General features: G+C 36.2%; 3 protein-coding genes across 3 annotated transcripts in view; 2 read left to right on the forward strand and 1 right to left on the reverse strand.

Moving 5' to 3' along the window:
- The first annotated feature begins 6,739 nt into the window (after positions 1-6,739).
- LOC117314677 (dual oxidase-like) overlaps positions 6,740-24,990 on the forward strand; it is an 80,140-nt gene continuing 61,889 nt past the window's right edge. The window contains exon 1 of the mRNA XM_033868767.1: positions 6,740-6,826. The gene's annotated coding sequence lies outside the window, so the exon portion shown is untranslated. The remainder of the gene's footprint in view (positions 6,827-24,990) is intronic.
- LOC117340580 (nacrein-like protein M) lies at positions 8,471-8,821 on the forward strand. Its single transcript, XM_033902343.1, has one exon. The coding sequence runs from the start codon at positions 8,471-8,473 to the stop codon at positions 8,819-8,821; it is 351 nt and encodes a 116-aa protein (XP_033758234.1).
- LOC117340591 (uncharacterized protein DDB_G0287625-like) lies at positions 19,796-22,213 on the reverse strand. Its single transcript, XM_033902353.1, has 2 exons — positions 22,207-22,213; positions 19,796-21,093 (listed from the first exon to the last, which is right to left on the reverse strand). The coding sequence occupies exons 1-2, from the start codon at positions 22,211-22,213 to the stop codon at positions 19,796-19,798; spliced, it is 1,305 nt and encodes a 434-aa protein (XP_033758244.1).

Genomic DNA, 24,990 nt, shown 5'->3' on the forward strand with positions numbered 1-24,990 from the left:
AGTGGTATATTTTACCCTTGTGTATTGACGATGTGGTATATTTCAGCCGTGTGTATATACGATGACAACGACAACATGAAATATGTCTGTGCCATGATTCATGTGAATTAACCAGGCGACAAATTTTAGGTTTCTGAAGCTCACCAGCAGAATAACGACAAACTTTGGGTATTTAAAGCTAACCAGCAGAATAACGACAAAATTTGGATATTTGAAGCTCACCAGCAGAATAACGACAAACATTAGGTATTTGAAGCTCACCAGCAAGATAAAGACAAACTTTGGGTATTTGAAGCTCACCAGCAGAATGGCGACAAATATTAGGTATTTGAAGCTCACCAGCAAGATAAAGACAAACTTTGGGTATTTGAAGCTCACCAGCAGAATAACGACAAACTTTAGGTAATCCAGGGAATTAAGGGAATTTCCACAATGGTTTGATAATAATTGGTCCCGGATTGATAACTACGTCATAACTCCGGAAGTCCGTTACTAGCGAATGCATTAATCAAATTATCTTTGACAATTTATTATTTTCAGAAAATTTGTTAACAGCTAACGTTATGGTGGCTCGTTAGGGCCAAGTATCAAATCTCGCATTCTCACACTCTCGACCTTGGGTCGAAAACGCGAGAATGCGAAAACGCGACGGCGAGGGAGCGAAAACGCGAGATTGCGAAAGAGCGAAAACGCGAGAATGCGAAAACTCGACGGCGAGAATGCGAAAACGCGACGGCGAAAACGCGAGATTAATCTCGCACTCTCGCCGTCGCAATTTCGCTCCCTCGCCGTCGACTTTTCGCATTCTCGCGTTTTCGATCTTAGGTCGAGAGTGCGAGAATGCGAGATTATGCCTTAACGGCCGCCCTCGCACTCTCGCCCCCTCGCGTAAGGAACATACATAGGGATATACATTACGTTGGTTATATATATATATATATATATATATGCGAGGAAGCGAGAGTGCGAGGGCGGCCGTTAAGTATGGTGGCTCGTTAGGGCCAAGTATCAAATCTCGCATTCTCGCACTCTCGACCTTAGGTCGAGAACGCGAGAATGCGAAAACGCGACGGCGAGGGAGCGAAAACGCGAGAATGCGAAAACGCGAGAATGCGAAAACTCGACGGAGAGAATGCGAAAATGCGACGGCGAAAAGGCGAGATTAATCTCGCACTCTCGCCGTCGCGATTTCGCATTCTCGCCGTCGAGTTTTCGCATTCTCGCGTTTTCGCTCTTTCGCATTCTCGCGTTTTCGCTCCCTCGCCGTCGCGTTTTCGCATTCTCGCGTTCTCGACCTAAGGTCGAGAGTGCGAGAATGCGAGATTTGATACTTGGCCCTAACGAGCCACCATATAACGTTGATGACGCATTGGGTAAATTACAGCATTAGAGAAACAAATCTCGGTAAGGAATCATTTTAGGAAGATTTTGTCTTTTGATCTTGTTTTGGTAACTCCATTGTTCTCGTTAATCCACTGTCGTCTTTCTGTTCAGTATCTATGGAGATCCTGTATACTTGTACTCTCATCGAGTCATTTTATATATGCCATTTTCATGTGTTCACGTGATATATACAACCTCTTGTAAATGCTCTGGTACGTTCCTATGTCGTATTTTGACTCTGTGGTAAATTTCTCTCTTGTGTATTGACGTTTGGCATATTTCGATCTTGTGTTTTGACGATGTGGTATATTTCGCCCTTGTGTATTGACGATGTGGTATATTTCGCCCTTGTGTATTGACGATGTGGTATATTTCGCCCCTTGTTTATTGACGATGTGGTATATTTCGCCCTTGTGTATTGACGATGTGGTATATTTCACCCTTGTGTATTGACGATGTGGTATATTTCGACCTTGCATATTGACAATGTGGTATATTTCGACCTTGTGTATTGACGTTTGGTATATTTCACCCTTAACTTTTCACGATGTGGTATATTTCGCCCTTGTGTATTGACGATTTGGAATATTTCGCCCTTCTGTATTCACGATGTGGTATATTTCGCCCTTGCATATTGACGATGTGATCAATTTCGCTCTTGTGTATTGACGATGTGGTATATTTCGCCCCTTGTGTATTCACGATTTGGTATATTTCGCCCTTGTGTATTGGCGATGTGGTATATTTCGCCCTTGTGTATTGACGATGTGGTATATTTCGACCTTGTGTATTGACGATGTGGTATATTTCGCCCTTGTGTATTGACTATGAGGTATATTTCGCCCTTGTGTATTGACGATGTGGTATATTTTACCCTTGTGTATTGACAATGTGGTATATTTCACCCTTGTGTATTGACGATGTGGTATATTTCGACCTTGCATATTGACAATGTGGTATATTTCGACCTTGTGTATTGACGTTTGGTATATTTCACCCTTAACTATTCACGATGTGGTATATTTCGCCCTTGTGTATTGACGATTTGGAATATTTCGCCCTTGTGTATTCACGATGTGGAATATTTCGCCCTTGCATATTGACGATTTGGTATATTTCGCCCCTTGTGTATTGACGATGTGGTATATTTCGCCCTTGCATATTGACGATTTGGTATATTTCGCCCCTTGTGTATTGACGATGTGGTATATTTTACCCTTGTGTATTGACAATGTGGTATATTTCGACCTTGTGTATTGACGATGTGGTATATTTTACCCTTGTGTATTGACAATGTGGTATATTTCGACCTTGTGTATTGACGATGTGGTATATTTCGACCTTGCATATTGACAATGTGGTATATTTCGCCCTTGTGTATTGACGATGTGATATATGTCGCCCTTGTGTATTGACGAAGTGGTATATTTCGTCCCTTGTGTATTGACGATTTGGTATATTTCGCCCTTGTGTATTGACGATTTGGAATATGTCGCCCTTGTGTATTGACGATGTGGTATATTTCGCCCCTTGTGTATTGACGATGTGGTATATTTCGCCCCTTGTGTATTGACGATGTGGTATATTTCGCCCTTGTGTATTGACGATGTGGTATATTTCGCCCTTGTGTATTGACGATTTGGTATATTTCGCCCTTGTGTATTGACGATGTGATATATGTCGCCCTTGTGTATTGACGATGTGGTATATTTCGCCCCTTGTGTATTGACGATGTGGTATATTTCGCCCTTGTGTATTGATGATGTGGTATATTTCGCCCCTTGTGTATTCACGATGTGGTATAATTCGCCCTTGTGTATTGGCGATGTGGTATATTTTGCCCTTGTGTATTGACGATGTGGTATATTTTACCCTTGTGTATTGACAATGTGGTATATTTCGACCTTGTGTATTGACGATGTGGTATATTTTAACCTTGTGTATTGACAATGTGGTATATTTCGACCTTGTGTATTGACGATGTGGTATATTTCGACCTTGCATATTGACAATGTGGTATATTTCGCCCTTGTGTATTGACGATGTGATATATGTCGCCCTTGTGTATTGACGAAGTGGTATATTTCGCCCTTGTGTATTGACGATGTGGTATATTTCGCCCTTGTGTATTGACGATTTGGTATATTTCGCCCTTGTGTATTGGCGATGTGGTATATTTCGCCCCTTGTGTATTGACGATGTGGTATATTTCGCCCTTGTGTATTGACGATGTGGTATATTTCGCCCTTGTGTATTGACGATGTGATATATGTCGCCCTTGTGTATTGACGATGTGGTATATTTCGCCCCTTGTGTATTGACGATGTGGTATATTTCGCCCTAGTGTATTGACGATGTGGTATATTTCGCCCTTGTGTATTGACGATGTGGTATATTCGCCCTTGTGTATTGACGATGTGGTATATTTCGCCCTTGTGTTTGACGATGTGGTATATTTCGCCCCTTGTGTATTGACGATGTGGTATATTTCGCCCTTGCAGAATAACGACAAACTTTGGGTATCTGAAGCTAACCAGCAGTATAACGACAAACTTAGGGTATTTGAAGCTCACCAGCAGGATAACGACAAACTTTGGGTATCTGAACCTCACCAGCAGAGCTTACACCAATATGTCAAAGGGTTTTCAAAAGAGACAGGATGCACAGCCAGTATCCACATCTATGGATGACAAATGTCACATTCCGTCCCCATGTGCCAAGTGTTTGTTAATCAGTTTAATCGATAATTTATGTAATGCGTATGTATCAATATCACCAATCCAATTAAAATTAAGTAAAATGACATTTGCCGATCGTGCCACTTCATTGCGATTTACTTTTTTTCAGAGTTTTGATGTCTGACATAGTAACTTTATTTCTCGTTTTACCGTCATTAAAACATCTACATTAACTTGAATGTATCCTATCGAAATTGTACAATGTGCCATGAAAAAGGATTTACCGGTTGAAATTATAAAACGAACATTATATCTGTTTTTTTGGTAAATATCCGGCAATCCGTCAATGCCTGGTCAGTAGCTCACCGATGTCTATTACAGCTCAATCAAACTGCTGACAAATATTAACAAAAGAAAACAATAACAAAGAAATGATTATCCTACAATAATCTCACCCCTTACTTTTGTGTGTAGACCCCTGGGCTTATTACTGAGTAATACTTCTACCAATACACGAGCAACGGGTACTTTTAGCAAATTAACATTGTTCAGAAGTCCTAACAATACAATTCGAAGACAATAGTTTTAAATGAATAAATGTATCAAATAAAATCAGGGTAATTGGGGGCTTCTAACTTTATATAATCTAGTTAGGGCGTCTAACTTTATATAATCTAGTTAGTGCGTCTAACTTTATATCATCTAGTTAGGGCTTCTAACTTTATATACTCTAGTTAGGGCTTCTAACTTTATATACTCTAGTTAGGGCGTCTAACTTTATATAATCTAGTTAGTGCGTCTAACTTTATATCATCTAGTTAGGGCTTCTAACTTTATATCATCTAGTTAGGGCTTCTAACTTGATATAATCTAGTTAGGGCGTCTAACTTTATATAATCTAGTTAGTGCGTCTAACTTTATATCATCTAGTTAGGGCTTCTAACTCTATATAATCTAGTTCGGACGTCTAACTCTATATAATCTAGTTAGGGCGTCTAACTTTATATAATCTAGTTAGGGCTTCTAACTCTATATAATCTAGTTAGGACGTCTAACTTTATATAATCTAGTTAGGGCGTCTAACTCCATATAATCTAGTTAGGGCGTCTAACTTTATATAATCTAGTTCGGACGTCTAACTTTATATAATCTAGTTAGGGCTTCTAACTTTATATAATCTAGTTAGGGCGTCTAACTTTATATAATCTAGTTCGGACGTCTAACTTTATATAATCTAGTTAGGGCTTCTAACTTTATATAATCTAGTTAGGGCGTCTAACTTCATATAATCTAGTTCGGACGTCTAACTTTATATAATCTAGTTAGGGCTTCTAACTTTATATAATCTAGTAAGGACGTCTAACTTTATATAATCTAGTTAGGGCTTCTAACTCCATATAATCTAGTTAGGGCGTCTAACTTTATATAATCTAGTTAGGGCTTCTAACTTTATATAATCTAGTTAGGGCGTCTAACTCCATATAATCTAGTTAGGGCTTCTAACTTTATATAATCTAGTTAGGGCTTCTAACTCTATATAATCTAGTTAGGGCGTCTAACTCCATATAATCTAGTTAGGGCTTCTAACTTTATATAATCTAGTTAGGGCGTCTAACTTTATATAATCTAGTTAGGGCGTCTAACTTTATATAATCTAGTTAGGGCTTCTAACTTTATATAATCTAGTTAGGGCGTCTAACTCCATATCATCTAGTTCGGACGTCTAACTTTATATAATCTAGTTAGGGCTTCTAACTTAATATAATCTAGTTAGGGCTTCTAACTCTATATAATCTAGTTAGGGCGTCTAACTTTATATAATCTAGTTAGGGCGTCTAACTTTATATAATCTAGTTAGAGCGTCTAACTTCATTAAATCTAGTTAGTGCGTCTAACTCCATATAATCTAGTTAGGGCTTCTAACTTTATATAATCTAGTAAGGGCGTCTAACTTTATATACTCTAGTTAGGGCGTCTAACTTTATATAATCTAGTTAGGGCGTCTAACTTTATATAATCTAGTTAGGGCGTCTAACTTTATATAATCTAGTTAGGGCTTCTAGCTTTATATACTCTAGTTAGGACGTCTAACTTTATATAATCTAGTTAGGGCGTCTAACTCCATATAATCTAGTTAGGGCGTCTAACTTTATATAATCTAGTTAGGGCGTCTAACTTTATATAATCTAGTTAGGGCGTCTAACTTTATATAATCTAGTTAGTGCGTCTAACTTCATATAATCTAGTTAGGGCGTCTAACTTTATATAATCTAGTTAGGAGTCTAACTTTATATAATCTAGTTAGGGCTTCTAACTCCATATAATCTAGTTAGGGCGTCTAACTTTATATAATCTAGTTAGGGCGTCTAACTTTATATACTCTAGTTAGGGCTTCTAACTTTATATAATCTAGTAAGGGCGTCTAACTTTATATAATCTAGTTAGGGCTTCTAACTCCATATAATCCAATAGTTGAGATATGTGGTTGGTCGAATATTTAAATCAACAAAAAATCTATGATCATTTAATTGATATCCTTGATAAACACCCTTCTTATTTTCTTATAGATCATGACAAAGATTTGTTTTTATTTAAATATTCCTCCGTCCATATAACCTATAAAATTCACTTGTAGTTACGTCATAGCGGCTTGCTTGTCTGTTCCACATGAGTAAACACGTGTGTGTAACGATAGCCCAACAATAGACGTACTACTGATGGTCAGCCGTCCAGACATAGAGGTCAACATCCCTGTGATGTTCAAGGTAAGTAATATTAGTATTTTCTATGAATTTTATAAATAGATAACAGTACACTCATTCTGTATATAACATAATTCACCTGATACAATGTATTTGAAGTGTCCTCCTACTTGTATAAGACGTTGAGATACCGCTGGCAGGTAGCACAAGGTATCACAGCTGACGGCTAATTATCTGTGATGGTAGACAATCAGAACTATCAGTAGGTAGGCCACTGTACATTATCGTGTCTGCTTTTATTGCCCAAACCTATCATTTCTTGACGTTTGCTTACTGAGCGAATTATACTGGTATACAATGTCGATATCCGCTTTATGTATTTATAGTAAATGTTGGACAATGTGTTTATCAATATAAAAAAAGTCAAGAATATTTTTGTTATTCATAATAATATTTCCATTAGCAATTTTAACATCGAAAATAGAAGACAAAGGCAAACCCAATAAAATGAAGTGTAGTTCTGTAGGTATACAAACCTAATGAAATGGTGTGTAGTTCTGTAGGTATACAAACCTAATGAAATGGTGTGTAGTTCTGTAGGCATACAAACTCGATGAAATGGTGTGTAGTTCTGTAGGCATACAAACTCGATGAAATGGTGTGTAGTTCTGTAGGCATACAAACTCGATGAAATGGTGTGTAGTTCTGTAGGTATACAAACTCGATGAAATGGTGTGTAGTTCTGTAGGCATACAAACTCGATGAAATGGTGTGTAGTTTCGTAGGTCGAATGCATGTTTAATGTTGGCAATATTAGAAAACGAAGTTGACTTGAAGGAGTTTTCACTACATAGAATCTATTTCATAATACAGGTATTCCATTGTATTTACACATAGCCTAATTTCGACTCGAATGGACCGAAAGAATCATGTGACGTCACAACAACATTGTTTAGTCATGACGTCACGTGTTTTTTTTCGATATTTATATCCCGTCATATAATGTGACAGGACATGGGATGAAACATTTAGCTAATAGCCGCAAGGCTTGCTGTTTAGAGACAGCCATCTAGGGTCCTCTAAATTAGCATAATGCATGTCAAAAGATTAGTTTCTGTTCAATATTAATGAGTTCCATACCTGTACAGTACACCAGTGGACATGTAGTCTGGTATAGTGTATTATAAAATATATAGATAATCATATAAAAGACTGTTTTGCTTCGATCAATAGACAAAACAAATTACCGCCCAGATAGGATAAACGCTAAATAGAAAGGAACAATCAAAGCATTGCAAAGTAACGTATTAGAATTTAGGAGTTGTAGTGCTTGCTACAGGCGAGTTATTTGGGACAGCATGATAATTAATGGAGGCACCAGAGGGATTAATGGGAACAACAGGGGAATTAATGGGGACAACGAGAAATAATGGAGGCAGCAAGGAAATTAATGGGTGCATCGGGAGAATTAATGGGGACAACGGGAATTAATGGGGACAACAGGGGGATTATTGGGGACAACGGGAATAATGGGGACAACAGGGGGATTATTGGGGACAACGGGAATAATGGGGACAACAGGGGGATTATTGGGGACAACGGGAATAATGGGGACAACAGGGGGATTATTGGGGACAACAGGGGGATTATTGGGGACAACGGGAATTAATGGGAACAACAGGGGAATTAATGGGGACAACGGGAATAATGGGGACAACAGGGGGATTATTGGGGACAACAGGGGGATTATTGGGGACAACAGGGGGAATAATGGGGACAACAGGGGAATTATTGGGGACAACGGGAATAATGGGGACAACAGGGGGATTATTGGGGACAACAGGGGGATTATTGGGGACACCAGGGGGATTATTGGGGACAACGGGAATTAATGGGGACAACAGGGGAATTATTGGGGACAACAGGGGGAATAATGGGGACAACATGGGGATTATTGGGGACAACAGGGGGATTATTGGGGACAACAGGGGGAATAATGGGGACAACAGGGGGATTATTGGGGACAACAGGGGGATTATTGGGGACAACGGGAATTAATGGGGACAACAGGGGAATTAATGGGGACAACAGGGGGATTATTGGGGACAACGGGAATTAATGGGGACAACGAGAAATAATGGAGGCAGCAGGAGAATAAATGGGGCAAAAGGAGAAGTAATGGGGCAAAAAAGGGAATTAATGGAGGCAGTAGGGAAAGAAATGGGGACATCGGGGGAATTGTTGGGGACCACAGGGGAATAAATTGACGTAGCAGGGGATTTAATAGGGGGCAGCAGTGGATTTTGTGAGGCAGCAAGGGAATTAATGCGGTCAATAGGGAATAAATGGGGGCAGCAGATGAATCAGTGGGGACAACAAGGGGATTAATGGTGACAACAAGGGGATTAATTGGGACAGCAAGGGGATTACTTGGGACAGCAAGGGGATTAATGGGGACAACAAGGGGATTAATGGGGACAACAAGGGGATTAATTGGGACAGCAAGGGGATTAATTGGGACAACAAGGGGATTAATGGGGACAACAAGGGGATTAATTGGGACAAGGAAATTGATATCGGTATTGATATTAATCGAAGTATCTTTCTCAGTCAATGTCTTGGAACAAATGAAATATATCAGAATATGATAAATGATTAGTTTTCGGTTTTCCAAAATTAGTTAGTGTTATTTAAATGAATTGAAAATATAAGCTAATGGATGAAAGGGTGCCCTCTTCCTTGTGTTTCTATTTTGCTTGTTCTAAAGAGCTCTATGTCAGACTTGCTACAAAACCTTTATTATAATTGGTATGTTTTTCTTTTACAATTAGCTGTATGATTGATGACAAATTTGTGAAATTGTGGTCCCCAGAATTCGGTTGTTTGATAATCAATGGTTAATTAGAAAATTCTAATTAGGATTTTGATGTTGATTAACTGTTTCACAATAAAATCTAACAATGTTATCTGTGGTTTCTTACATAACATATGATGCATTAAACATGACCAAGTACATTAACTACGTTAATTAAAAGTGCAACATGTATAAAAAGCTTGAATTCAAGCTGAAAAGGGAATATAAGACCCATAAAGGAAACTTAATGAACTACATGAGAAAGCATAATCCTAAAAGATTCTACAGATGTTTTAAAAAGACAAAAGTCAAGGATAATAATTTGGAAAATGAAGATTTTTTTGAACATTTCAAAAGTTGGCGTCTATTGACTCTTATTCAAACGAAAATGTTAATAGATTCATGGAACAATACAATAATTCAGGTGATAATATAAACCCTTACGAAGAATTAGATGAAGATATCAGCGAGAGAGAGGTTTTACATGTAATAAGTAATTTAAAACGCAATAAGGCGTGTGGTATCGATGGTTTATTAAATGAATTATTTGTAGCATGCAAGGATACTTTGGCTCCTTGTTTAAAAGAGCTATTTAACGGGGTTTTTAGCTCTGGTTTCTTTCCGGATAATTGGAATATTGGAACCATTATACCATTATTTAAAAAGGGAGATGTAAATATAACGGATAATTATAGGGGAATTACACTGGTAAGTTGTCTTGGGAAAATGTTCACATCTATTCTTAATGAGAGATTAATTAAGATTGATAAAGCTTACTCCATGATTACAGATGCTCAGTTTGGTTTTAGAAAGAATCTTTCGACAGTGGATGCTATTCTTGTTTTACAATCTTTGATTAATAGAACTTTAAGAAACCGTCGCAGACTATATTGTTGTTTTATCGACTACAAGAAAGCCTTTGACTTTGTTAATCGCCAAAACTTGTGGTATAAAATGATTAAGGAAGGGATTGAGGGGAAATTTTTAAAATTATAAGAAGTCTGTATGACAATGTAAGAAGCTGTGTTAAATTCAAAGGTACCAGTGATTTCTTCAAATGTGATTGTGGATTGTTTCAAGGTGAAATTTTGTCACCTCTTCTGTTTACCTTTTTCGTTAATGATTTAGAAATTGAATTTATAAAAAGTAACTGTTCGTCGATAGAACTTCAAACTATTAATCTTTTCCTACTTATGTATGCAGATGACATGGTGATTCTATCTGAAACACCGGAAGATTTACAGAAATCGTTAAATTCATTAGAAGAGTATAGTAGAAAATGGAACTTTACTGTTAATGTTAGTAAAACGAAAATTATCATCTTCAGGAATGGTGGATTAATACGTAATAACGAGAAATGGGTCTATGCGAATGAGGAAATTGAAATTGTTGATGAATTTAATTACCTTGGTCTTACACTAAATTTCAACGGTAAATTTACAAAAGCTCAAAATAAACTTGCAGAACAAGGACGAAAAGCTTTATATGCCGTTAATAATATTTGCAGAAAAAACTTTTTTAATGTTAAATCTCGCCTTTCTGTTTTTGACACTTATGTAAATAGTATTTTGTTGTATGGTTCTAAAATCTGGGGACATCATAAAGCCCCTGCTATTGAGAAACTTCATATTTCATTTCTCAAGTCATTACTTGGACTCAGAAGATCAACAAATAATGTTTTTTTGTACATTGAACTTGGAAGATTTCCCTTGTATATATTAAGAAAAATAAGAATTTTTAAATATTGTTTGAAATTAAAGCGTTCAGATAATTGTGTACTCAAAGCATGTTATGATGAGATGTTGGAAAATAATGACCCATGGATTCTTAATTTAAAACAGGAACTTTTCTCTGTCGGTCTTGGGTATATGTTTGAAGAAACCAGTAACGGTTCAGATCAATTTTATAGTAATGTATTTAAACAGCGTCTCTTCGATAATTTCCAGCAAGAATGTTTGATGAAAGTAAATTTGTCGTCAAAAGGAATTTTATACCAAAATCTAGTTGTTGATATTAAACTTCAGTCGTATCTTTATAAACCAGTTAATTCTAATTACCAAAAACTTATTTCAAAGATTCGTTTGTCTGCACATGATCTAGCTATTGAACGTGGAAGATATATTAATATTCCAAGGCATGAAAGAAAATGCATTTTATGTGATGAAAATGATATAGAAGATGAATACCATTTTATTTTTAAATGCAACTGTTACGCATACATTCGTCTTAATTTGATTAAACCATATTATTTCAAAAACCCTAGTATGTTTAAACGTATTCAATTACTCAAAGTAGAAAATACAAAAGAACTAAACAATTTAGGAAAATACCTATCACTAGCAAATAAACGCAGGAAAGATTTGTTATCAAATCTTAATTAAAATATGTTCATTTTCAACTTATTTGATTAATGATATATTTTTGTTTTGTTCTTTAAAATTGTTGTAAGATTTATTGTTGTTGACTGTAGATGTATGTGAAGAGAGTAAGAAGAATTTTGTAGAATGCATGATGAATTAAGTGGGTGCCTTTGTCCTTAAATGTATGTACAAATTATTTTATGTTATCCAATAAGTTGTAAAACTTAAGGAATACATTTGAATTGAATTGAATTGAACATGTGAGAGGAATATTACCAACAACAGTCATAAAGCATGTGGATTATGTAATTATACGATATAACGTAATCCTATAATATAACATACGGGTAACGTAATTCTATAATATAACATACGGGTAACGTAATCCTATAATATAACATATGGGTAACGTAATCCTATAGTATAACATATGGGTAACGTAATTCTATAATATAACATATGGGTAACGTAATTCTATAATATAACATATGGGTAACGTAATTCTATAATATAACATACGGGTAACGTAATTAACTATATAACATATGGGTAACGTAATTCTATAATATAACATATGGGTAACGTAATTCTATAATATAACATATGGGTAACGTAATTCTATAATATAACATGTGGGTAACGTAATTCTATAATATAACATATGGGTAACGTAATTCTATAATATCACATATGGGTAACGTAATTCTATAATATAACATGTGGGTAACGTAATTCTATAATATAACATATGGGAAACGTAATTCTATAATACAATTGTATAACATATGGGTAACGTAATTCTATAATATAACATATGGGTAACGTAATTAACTATATAACATATGGGTAACGTAATTCTATAATATAACATATGGGTAACGTAATTAACTATATAACAAATGGGTAACGTAATTCTATAATATAACATATGGGTAACATAATTCTATAATATAACATATGGGTAACGTAATTCTATAATATAACATTTGGGTAACGTAATTCTATAATATAACATATGGGTAACGTAATTCTATAATATAACATATGGGTAACTTAATTCTATAATATAACATATGGGTAACGTAATTCTATAATATAACATGTGGGTAACGTAATTATACGATATAACATATGGGTAACGTAATTCTATAATATAACATATGGGTAACGTAATTTTATAATATAACATGTGGGTAACGTAATTATACGATATAACATATGGGTAACGTAATTCTGCTATATAGCATATGGGTAACGTAATCCTATAATATAACATGTGGGTAACGTAATTAACTATATAACATATGGGTAACGTAATTCTATAATATAACATATATGGGTAACGTAATTTTATAATATAACAAATGGGTAACGTAATTCTATAATATAACATATGGGTAACGTAATTCTATAGTATAACATATGGGTAACGTAATTCTATAATATAACATATATGGGTAACGTAATTTTATAATATAACAAATGGGTAACGTAATTCTATAATATAACATATGGGTAACGTAATTCTATAGTATAACATATGGGTAACGTAATTCTATAATATAACATATATGGGTAACGTAATTCTATAATATAACATGTGGGTAACGTAATTCTATAATATAACATATGGGTAACGTAATTCTATAATATAACATATGGGTAACGTAATCCTATAAGATATAATGATATACTTAGCATGCGGAATTGTAAAGGCAAAACGTGTTTATTAGCGAAGATATAAGTCTGGTATTTTAGGCCCGGTATTGTAAGCCCCTCCTTGTGTTTTCTATTTTGCTTGTTCTAAAGAGCTCTATGTCAGACATGCTGTGAATTCATTATAATTGTTTTTTATATCAATTAGCTGCATGATTGATGACAAATTTGTGAAATTGTGGCCCCCAGAATTGGGTGGATTGATAATCAATGGTTAATTAGAAAATGCTAATTTGGATTTTGATGTTGATTAACTGTTTCACAATAAAATCTAACAATTTAATCTTTCTTATCTGTGGTTTCAAATAAATTTAACATAACATATGATGCATTAAACATGACCAAGTCCATTAAATTACGTTAATTAAAAGTGCAACATGTGAGAGGAATATCACCAACAACAGTCATAAAACATGTGGATTATGTAATTATACGATATAACGTAATCCTATAATAGTCTGGTCTGGTATTATAGGTCTGGTGTTATAAGTCTGGTATTATAAGTCTGGTATTATAAGTCTGGTATTATATGTCTGGTATCATATGTCTGGTATTATATGTCTGGTATTATAAGTCTGGTATTGTAAGTCTGGTATTGTAAGTCTGGTATTATAAGTCTGGTATTGTAAGTCTGGTATTGTAAGTCTGGTATTGTAAGTCTGGTATTATAAGTCTGGTATTGTAAGTCTGGTATCATAAGTCTGGTATTATAAGTCTGGTATTATAAGTCTGGTATTGTAAGTCTGGTATTGTAAGTCTGGTATCATATGTCTGGTATTATAAGTCTGGTATCATAAGTCTGGTATCATAAGTCTGGTATTATAAGTCTGGTATCATAAGTCTGGTATTATATGTCTGGTATTACAAGTCTGGTATTATAAGTCTGGTATCATATGTCTGGTATTGTAAATCTGGTATTGTAAGTCTGGTATCATATGTCTGGTATTGTAAGTCTGGTATTGTAAGTCTGGTATTATAAGTCTGGTATCATAAGTCTGGTATTATATGTCTGGTATTATAAGTCTGTATCATAAGTCTGGTATTATATGTCTGGTATTACAAGTCTGGTATTATAAGTCTGGTATTATAAATCTGGTATTATAAGTCTGGTATTATAAGTCTGGTATTATAAATCTGGTATTATAAGTCTGGTATTATAAGTCTGGTATTATAAGTCGATAAAATGAATCCCTGAATGTTTAGTAAGCCATTGTGGAAAATTTATACTGAAGCATAATGATGACGATTTTCTTGAATTAGATGATAACAGGTCAAATGGTTAAAATCACTGTCTTAATGTACATGCACCAGGTATAACGGGCAAGTCATCTAACTGGTGTGTCACGTGAACAGTGAATGTCACATTTGGAACCTTAACACACATTTTAAACGCTTCTACCTTTTTAAAAACAAAGTTAATTACGCTTAAGATATTGCTAATGTATTTGGGGATAGCGTTATTTGACCTTAAGATGGATGCAGGTTTGATGGAGAAGGAGGTCTGGTGCCGATCTACTTTCGTACCCCCCTATTAGCCATGTAACAACTTAACCTCCCGACCCCTATGTATGCAGCCGCCTAATTGGCAGATGTTTACCTACCCGATTCTGTCCTGTAGCTGGCACAGTGGGATTAAAGCCACCGTGTTTACTAAATATCTCTTATCTACATTAGATAAAATTGATATAAGCCATTTATTTGATCTCGTGTCGACAGTAAAGTACTTCTTAATTAAGGAGAGATACTTAAGATAACCCAAAGATGATTATATCGGTGAACTTATAAAACAGGTTCGTTAAGTCAATAAATACGAGTAATTGTCGTATTAACAGACACCCATCTGTCCCCATGAATAAGTTATCATTTACAACATAAGCTTCATCTACCAATACATATAGATAAACCACGCATAAGCTAGGTGTAACATGGCGCTTCAACATGGCGCTTCCCACAAATGCCATACCGTCAGAAATTGCTTTACAATAAGAACGCACAGTCTTTCGCTCGGCGTGTGGCGGGATGGCTAGAACCTTACATAGGGATGCTCCGTGGACAGGGATTTCTCAATCCTGACTATAAGAGCCGACCCCCCAACTCGTACACTCAGGTTGAGATATCCCTGTCCACGGAACAGACCAATGTTATATTCTAGTATTCTCTTTTCCTGGACAGCGATATCCACAATTTTACCGGTGTGAGATTTTCTTTTATTGCATTTTTGCCAGTGAAATGTAGAAATTTATCAAACTAATAAAACTTACATTTACACTGCAGCGATGAGCGGTAAAATATAAGTTTTGAAGTGAAAATATAAGTTTTTCGTTTTTGACCCATCAGAGCGAACATTTGTATTCACCTAATCTAAACTTGCCGATTTTTCCAATCGAAGTGAAGATAGATAAATTGGTAATTTGCTGTTTCGTCACAAGTAACAAGTAACGTCACAAAGAGATGACGTCATGAATTATGTTACTGATTCCCGCACTTTTTGACACCATTGATTTTCGATGTTTTTACTTTTGTTTTAAGTATATAAAATGCAATAAAAAGAAAATTGTTTCCCGTTTAATATATTTCACGAGTATGACAGAATATCGATACTTCTCGTGAAAATATCGATATTTTGTCATACGAGTGAAATATATGTTATATTAAACGGGAAACCATTCAATATCCTCTTTTTATTCATTTTTACCAGTGGAATATCGAAAATTATTCAATCAGACCAATCAGAGGACTGCTTACAAACGATAATGGAGAAATTTAAGATTTGCATATTATAAGCTCTCCTTCATGTTATATGACGTCATAATGCAAGATAGAATACATAACGTCACGATTTGGCGTACATTTGCGAGCCGGAGACAGGGACCGCAATTAATTCTGGGAGATTGTGCTGCCTTGGTAATGTTTGCTATAAAATGTAATAAACTGAATATCTAACATCCTAAGTTGAGATAAGCTACACGTGCTTTTTGCACGTTCTCAACAATTTCATTTATTCACGTAAACAATACAACGTCGACATTTCAATCACGTTACGTCAACTTTATCTTGCATTGATATAATGTCAATCTTAGATACATAACAGGGAAATCAAGGTAAGAGAAAAATAATCATTTATTCCCATTTAAGTGAGACAGGGAAATAGAAGAATGACTAGATAAAATGTGATGAATGATTAGATAAAATGTGAGGTATGATTAGATGAAAAGTGAAGAATGATTAGATGAAATGAAAAAATGATAAGATAAAATGTGAAGAATGGTTAGATGAAATGTGAAGCATGATTAGATGAAATTTGATGAAATGTGCAGCATAATTAGATAAAATGCGACGAATGATTAGATAAAATGTGAAGCATGATTAGATAAAATGTGAAGCATGATTAGATGAAATTTGAAGAATGATTATATGAAATGTGAAACATGATTAGATGAAATGTGAAGAATGCTTAGATAAAATGTGAAGCATGATTAGATGAAATGTGAAGAATGATTAGATAAAATGTGAAACATGATTAGATGAAATGCGAAGAATGGTTATGTGAAATGAGAAGCATTATTAGGTAAATGTGAGGCATGATTAGATAAAATGTGAAGAATGATTAGATGTAATGTGAAGAATGATTAGATAAAATGTGAAGCATGATTAGATGAAATGTGAAAGAATGCTTAGAACTAAAATGTGATTAGATCAATGTTAAGATGATTGAAAATGTGAAGCAATGATTATGAAATGTGAACATGATTAATTTAAATGTGAAGAAGCTTAGATAAAATGTGAAGCATGATTAGATGAAAAATGTGAAGAATGATTAGATAAATGTGAAGCATGATAGATGAAATGTGAAGAATGATTAATGTGAAATGATTAAGCATGTAGATGTAGTAAAAGTGAGGCATGATTAGATAAAATGTGAAGAATGATTAGATGTAATGTGAAGAATGATTAGATAAAATGTGAAGAATGCTTAGATAAAATGTGAAGCATGATTAGATGAAATTTGAAGAATGATTTTATGAAATGTGAAACATGATTAGATGAAATGTGAAGAATGCTTAGATAAAATGTGAAGCATGATTAGATGAAATGTGAAGAATGATTAGATAAAATGTGAAGCATGATTACATGAAATGTGAAGAATGATTATGTGAAATGAGAAGCATTATTAGGTAAAATGTGAGGCATGATTAGATAAAATGTGAAGAATGATTAGATGTAATGTGAAGAATGATTAGATAAAATGTGAAGCATGATTAGATGAAATGTGAAGCATGATTACATTTACTGTGAAGAATGATTTAATCAAATGTGAAGAATGATTAGAAGCAATGTGAAGCATGATTAGATGAAATGTGAAGCATGGTTAGATGAAATATGTGACATGATTAGATGAAATGTGAGGCATGCATAGATGAAATGTGAAGGATGGTTAGACGAAATGTGAAGCATGATAAGATGAAATGTGAGCATGATTAAATGAAATGTGAGACATCATTGGATGAAATATAAAGCATGATTAGATGGAATGTGAAGAATTATTAGATAAAATATGAGACATTGTTAGATGAAATGTGAAATGTTAAGCATGATGAGATAGTATGTTCATGGTTATCAAGCGACGGTCATGCTATTGGATGCTTGCAACACAGAATTTAGTTTTGTTTTGGAATTTTTAGCTGCTAATTCTTTAAACATAGAGATTGAAATTTAAGAAAAACCTACAAAACTAACGATGAAAAGTGGAATTTTACCAAAACATGATTTGATGGTCTGATAAGATGGATCTTACATAAGTTAGCCGTTCAGTTAGGATTCAGGATTGACGTACCGAGCTGACTCCCAGTAGGTATTATTGTGACAGGTACTATTTTACAGCCCTAGACCGCCAGTCAGACTGATAACTTTGGTATTGGTGATTGGATTAACAGGGATAAACTATTTACGTAAAACTGTGGATTATGTCATACCAGTGACGTAATAACACGTACTGCCGGTGATGTATTAGACTAATTATTTACCCTTGTCATGCAGGTATAAACCAGTATACAGATATACACAGTGTGTCTGTAAGGGGGCCGTAAGTACAGGTACACACCCATCCGTGTTTCTCTTTAGACGGAGAGTAAAAAGGCAGTGTTAAAATAGTAATAAACTGCAATTAGTACGAAGTTGTATTGTCGTGTTACAATACTATGCTCTAATATTTTCACTCGGCCAAAATGACTCGATTCTGCTACTCTTTGCCTAATACCTGATAGACTCTCGCTCATATATGACAAGGTATTATGCAAAGAGTAGTAGAATCGAGTTATTTCGGTCCAATTAAATACTACAGCATAGTATTGTAAGAAAATAGCATAGCCGATCTTTGAATTTCAAAGACAACTCACATGCTGCCCTGGTATTTGGTCTGATGAAGGTGACAGTGTACATTCATGGGTTGTGTAACGATAATCCTTACATATAAGGTTGTGTAACGATAATCCTTACATATAAAGTTGTGTAACGATAATCCTTACATATAAAGTCAGAACTTTTCGAGAACACAACAACCTCAGCATTTTGAGGTTATTTTTATCAAATGTCAGGCGCCTCACTCTTCTTGGTGGTTTGATACGAACAAAGGGCTTGCTTACACTCGTTCCTGTCACGTGATCAGCAGTATCCTATGTACTCAAACTGACCTAAAGGAGAATAAATATTTAACGTTTAGAGATACTTTGATGATATCACTTCTTACTTAACAGTTCACCACAGTTTATGTAAAATCATGACCAAGCCTACCCAGGTATTTGTTAATCTCACCAAAATTTCTCATATATTAAATATCTACTTTATAATTAACACAGTTACCACATAATCAGTAAAAAGTTTGTTTTTGTATAGCGATATAAAGGCAGAAACCCTGTTGCTGATTTTCCTTTTCAGGATAGTGACATGCCTGCTTCCTTTGACGGCGATATTATCATGTGCCGTTTGATTCGATATTCAGGGACTTGTACCCATTTCCTCGATATTTATGACAGATGTCGGTTTCTGATGGAGGGGTTAACGGCGCGAGGTTTCGGGGATGCAAATTCTTAGGGATTGTGGGAGTTATTTGGGACCGTGGGAGTTATTTAGGACCATGGGAGTTGTTTGGGACTGTTGGAGTTGCTTGGGATCGTTGGAGTTGTTTGGGACAGTGCGAGTTGTTTGGGACTGTGGGAGTTGATTTGGGCTGTAGGAGTTGTTTGGGACTGTGGGAGTTGTTTGGGATTGTTGGAGTTGTTTGGGATTGTTGGAGTTGTTTGGGATCGTTGGAGTTGTTTGGGATTGTTGGAGTTGTTTGGGATTGTTGGAGTTGTTTGCGAAAGTGCGAGTTGTTTGGACTGTGGGAATTGATTTGGACTGTAGGAGTTGTTTGGGACTGTGGAAGTTGTTTGGGATTGTTGGAGTTGTTTGGGATTGTTGGAGTTGTTTGGGATTGTTGGAGTTGTTTGGGATTGTTGGAGTTGTTTGGGATTGTTGGAGCTGTCTGGGATCGATGGAGTTGTTTTGGACTCTGTGAGTTGTTTTGGACTGTGTGAGTTGTTTGGGAAAGTGCGAGTTGTTTTGGACTGTGGGAATTGATTTGGACTGTAGGAGTTGTTTGGGATTGTTGGAGTTGTTTGGGATTGTTGGAGTTATTTGGGATCGTTGGAGTTGTTTCGGACTCTGTGAGTTGTTTTGGACTCTGTGAGTTGCTTGGGACTGTGTGAGCTGCTTGGGACCGTGGGACTTGTCGGTACCGTGGGACTTGTCGGGACCGTGGGACTTGTCGGGACCGTGGGACTTGTCGGGACCGTGGGACTTGTCGGGACCGTGGGACGTGTCAGGACCGTGGGACTTGTCGGGACCGTGGAACTTGTCGGGACCGTGGGACGTGTCGGGACCGTGGGACTTGTCGGGACCGTGGGACTTGTCGGGACCGTGGGACGTGTCGGGACCGTGGGACGTGTCGGGACCGTGGGACGTATCGGGACCGTGGGACTTGTCGGAACCGTGGGACGTGTCGGGACCGTGGGACTTGTCGGGACCGTGGGACGTGTCGGGACCGTGGGACTTGTCGGGACCGTGGGACGTGTCGGGACCGTGGGACTTGTCGGGACCGTGGGACTTGTGGGACCGTGGGACGTGTCGGGACCGTGGGACTTGTCGGGACCGTGGGACTTGTCGGGACCGTGGGACGTGTCGGGACCGTGGGACTTGTCGGGACCGTGGGACGTGTCGGGACCGTGGGACTTGTCGGGACCGTGGGACTTGTCGGGACCGTGGGACTTGTCGGAACCGTGGGACGTGTCGGGACCGTGGGACTTGTCGGGACCGTGGGACTTGTCGGGACCGTGGCGAGGTTTTGAGGTCGTCGTCTCGGTCTCATTGGTAGGTTTTAATTTCCATGTATAATATGGTTTGGGGCGTCCTCGGCGCTGGTGGTTCCATTGTCGCCGGCCTGGTTCCATTGTCGCCGGCCTGGTGGTTCCATTGTCGCCGGCCTGGTTCCATTGTCGCCGGCCTGGTGGTTCCATTGTCGCCGGCCTGGTTCTCTTTCTGATTTTGTGGTTTAAACAGGATTTGACTTTGTAAGTGTCTAAGATGAAACAAACTATACTTACCCTTCTAGAATAGTTGATGTCATTCTCCTAGTACATTGTTACTGGTCTCTATGCTCTTGTTCGTAGTTTGACCTTATCTCATATATGTTGAATTTTAATTATGGTTTCGATTACATGTCGGTATTCTCTGTTGTTACTATACCGCCTAATTAAGTAATCCTTCTGTCTGTAAACCAAATTGAATATCGTCTATTGACTCTTCTATATTATTTTAATATGCTCGTACTTTGTTGAAAGCAAATTAAGTTAATTTTGATGGGCTCCTCATCATATGATGAAATCACCACATTTAATGATTTAATAGATGAGTGTGTTTAGGACTAAGGTGAGAGCGTGACTGTCGCTGAGTAAGGTAACCCTGACTGGCTGACCATTGGCCGACGATGTTTAGCAGACACTGTACATATAGAGGATATCCGGGTCATCGTTACGAGATTGCTGTCGACATCTTATTTACATAGACATCAAACGAGCAGTATATATTTTATTACTAAATCTGAAGTCTATTTTTATCGACGACTGATTCATTTCCAACATATGTACAATGTATATCCTGACAATTTTGAATTAGAGGATTCGTGTATGACTTAGAGTACGCCAACGCCTCCAGGCTTTAGTCAACACCCGGTCCTTCTGTACCAAACCCCACAATTAATGATTCGATATTTTCTGTTTAAATCTCATTGTTTAACCTGACAGTTCCCTCTCTTATGTATCAGACATATTAACACTGATACCCGTCATATTAATACTAATACATCTGACATTTACCCGCCATATTAATACTAATACATCTGACATTTACCCGCCATATTAACACTAATACATCTGACATTTACCCGCCATATTTACACTAATACATCAGACATTTACCCGCCATATTAATACTAATACATCTGACATTTACCCGTCATATTAACACTAATACATCTGACATTTACCCGCCATATTAATACTAATACATCTGACATTTACCCTCCATATTAATACTAATACATCTGACATTTACCCGCCGTATTAACACTAATACATCTGACATTTACCCGTCATATTAACACTAATACATCTGACATTTACCCGTCATATTAACACTAATACATCTGACATTTACCCGCCATACTAATACATCTGACATTTACCCGCCATATTAACACTAATACATCTGACATTTACCCGCCATAATAACACTAATACATCTGACATTTACCCGCCATATTAATACTAATACATCTGACATTTACCCGCCATACTAATACATCTGATATTTACCCGCCATATTAATACTAATACATCTGACATTTACCCGCCATATTAACACTAATACATCTGACATTTACCCGCCATATTTACACTAATAGATCTGAAATTTACCCGCCATATTAATACTAATACATCTGACATTTATCCGCCATATTAACACTAATACATCTGACATTTACCCGCCATATTAATACTAATACATCTGACATTTACCCTCCATATTAATACTAATACATCTGACATTTACCCGCCATACTAATACATCTGACATTTACCCGCCATATTAACACTAATACATCTGACATTTACCCGCCATAATAACACTAATACATCTGACATTTACCCGCCATATTAATACTAATACATCTGACATTTACCCGCCATACTAATACATCTGATATTTACCCGCCATATTAATACTAATACATCTGACATTTACCCGCCATATTAACACTAATACATCTGACATTTACCCGCCATATTAACACTAATACATATGACATTTACCCGCCATAATAACACTAATACATCTGACATTTACCCGCCATATTAATACTAATACATCTGACATTTACCCGCCATACTAATACATCTGATATTTACCCGCCATATTAATACTAATACATCTGACATTTACCCGCCATATTAATACTAATACATCTGACATTTACCCGCCATATTAACACTAATACATCTGACATTTACCCGCCATATTAATACTAATACATCTGACATTTACCCGCCATATTAACACTAATACATCTGACATTTACCCGCCATATTAATACTAATACATCTGACATTTACCCGCCATATTCATACTAATACATCTGACATTTACCCGCCATATTAATACTAATACATCTGACATTTACCCGCCATATTAACACTAATACATCTGACATTTACCCGCCATATTAATACTAATACATCTGACATTTACCCGTCATTCTAATACATCTGACATTTACCCGCCATATTTTCACTAATACATCTGACATTTACCCGCCATACTAACACTAATACATCTGACATTTACCCGCCATATTAATACTAATACATCTGACATTTACCCGCCATATTAACACTAATACATCTGACATTTACCCGCCATACTAATACATCTGACATTTACCCGCCATATTAATACTACTACATCTGACATTTACCCGCCATATTGATACTAATACATCTGACATTTACCCGCCATATTAACACAAATACATCTGACATTTACCCGCCATATTAACACTAATACATCTGACATTTACCCGCCATATTAATACTAATACATCTGACATTTACCAGCCATATTTACACTAATACATCTGACATTTACCTGCCATATTAACACTAATACATCTGACATTTACCCGCCATATTAATACTAATACATCTGATATATTTACCCGCCATATTAATACTTATACATCTGACATTTACCCGTCATTGTAATACATTTGACATTTACTCGCCATATTTACACTAATACATCTGACATTTACCCGCCATATTAATACTAATACATCTGATATATTTACCCGCCATATTAATACTAATACATCTGATATATTTACCCGCCATATTAATACTTATACATCTGACATTTACCCGTCATTGTAATACATCTGACATTTACTCGCCATATTTACACTAATACATCTGATATATTTACCCGCCATATTAATACTAATACATCTGACATTTACCCGCCATATTAATACTAATACATCTGACATTTACCCGCCATATTAACACTAATACATCTGACATTTACCCGCCATATTAATACTAATACATCTGACATTTACCCGCCATATTAACACTAATACATCTGACATTTACCCGCCATACTAATACATCTGGCATTTACCCACCATATTATCACTAATACATCTGACATTTACCCGTCATATTAATACTAATACATCTGACATTTACCCGTCATTCTAATACATCTGACATTTACCCGCCATATTAACACTAATACATCTGACATTTACCCGCCATATTAACACTTATACATCTGACATTTACCCGCCATACTAATACATCTGACATTTACCCGCCATATTAACACTAATACATGTGACATTTACCCGCCATACTAATACATCTGACATTTACCCGCCATACTTATACATCTGACATTTACCCGTCATATTAACACTAATACATCAGACATTTACCCGCCATATCAACACTAATACATCTGACATTTACCCGCCATACTAATACATCTGACATTTACCCGCCATACTAATACATCTGACATTTACCCGCCATACTAATACATCTGACATTTACCCGCCATATTAACACTAATACATCAGACATTTACCCGCCATATCAACACTAATACATCTGACATTTACCTGCCATATTAACACTAATTAA

This window comes from Pecten maximus, chromosome 2 (assembly GCF_902652985.1).
Source record: "Pecten maximus chromosome 2, xPecMax1.1, whole genome shotgun sequence".
NCBI lineage: Eukaryota > Metazoa > Mollusca > Bivalvia > Pectinida > Pectinidae > Pecten > Pecten maximus.

Excerpts from the sequence above, each read along its gene's own strand:
- LOC117340580 (XM_033902343.1), top strand. The coding sequence starts at position 8,471 with ATGGGGACAACAGGGGGATTATTGGGGACAACAGGGGGATTATTGGGG.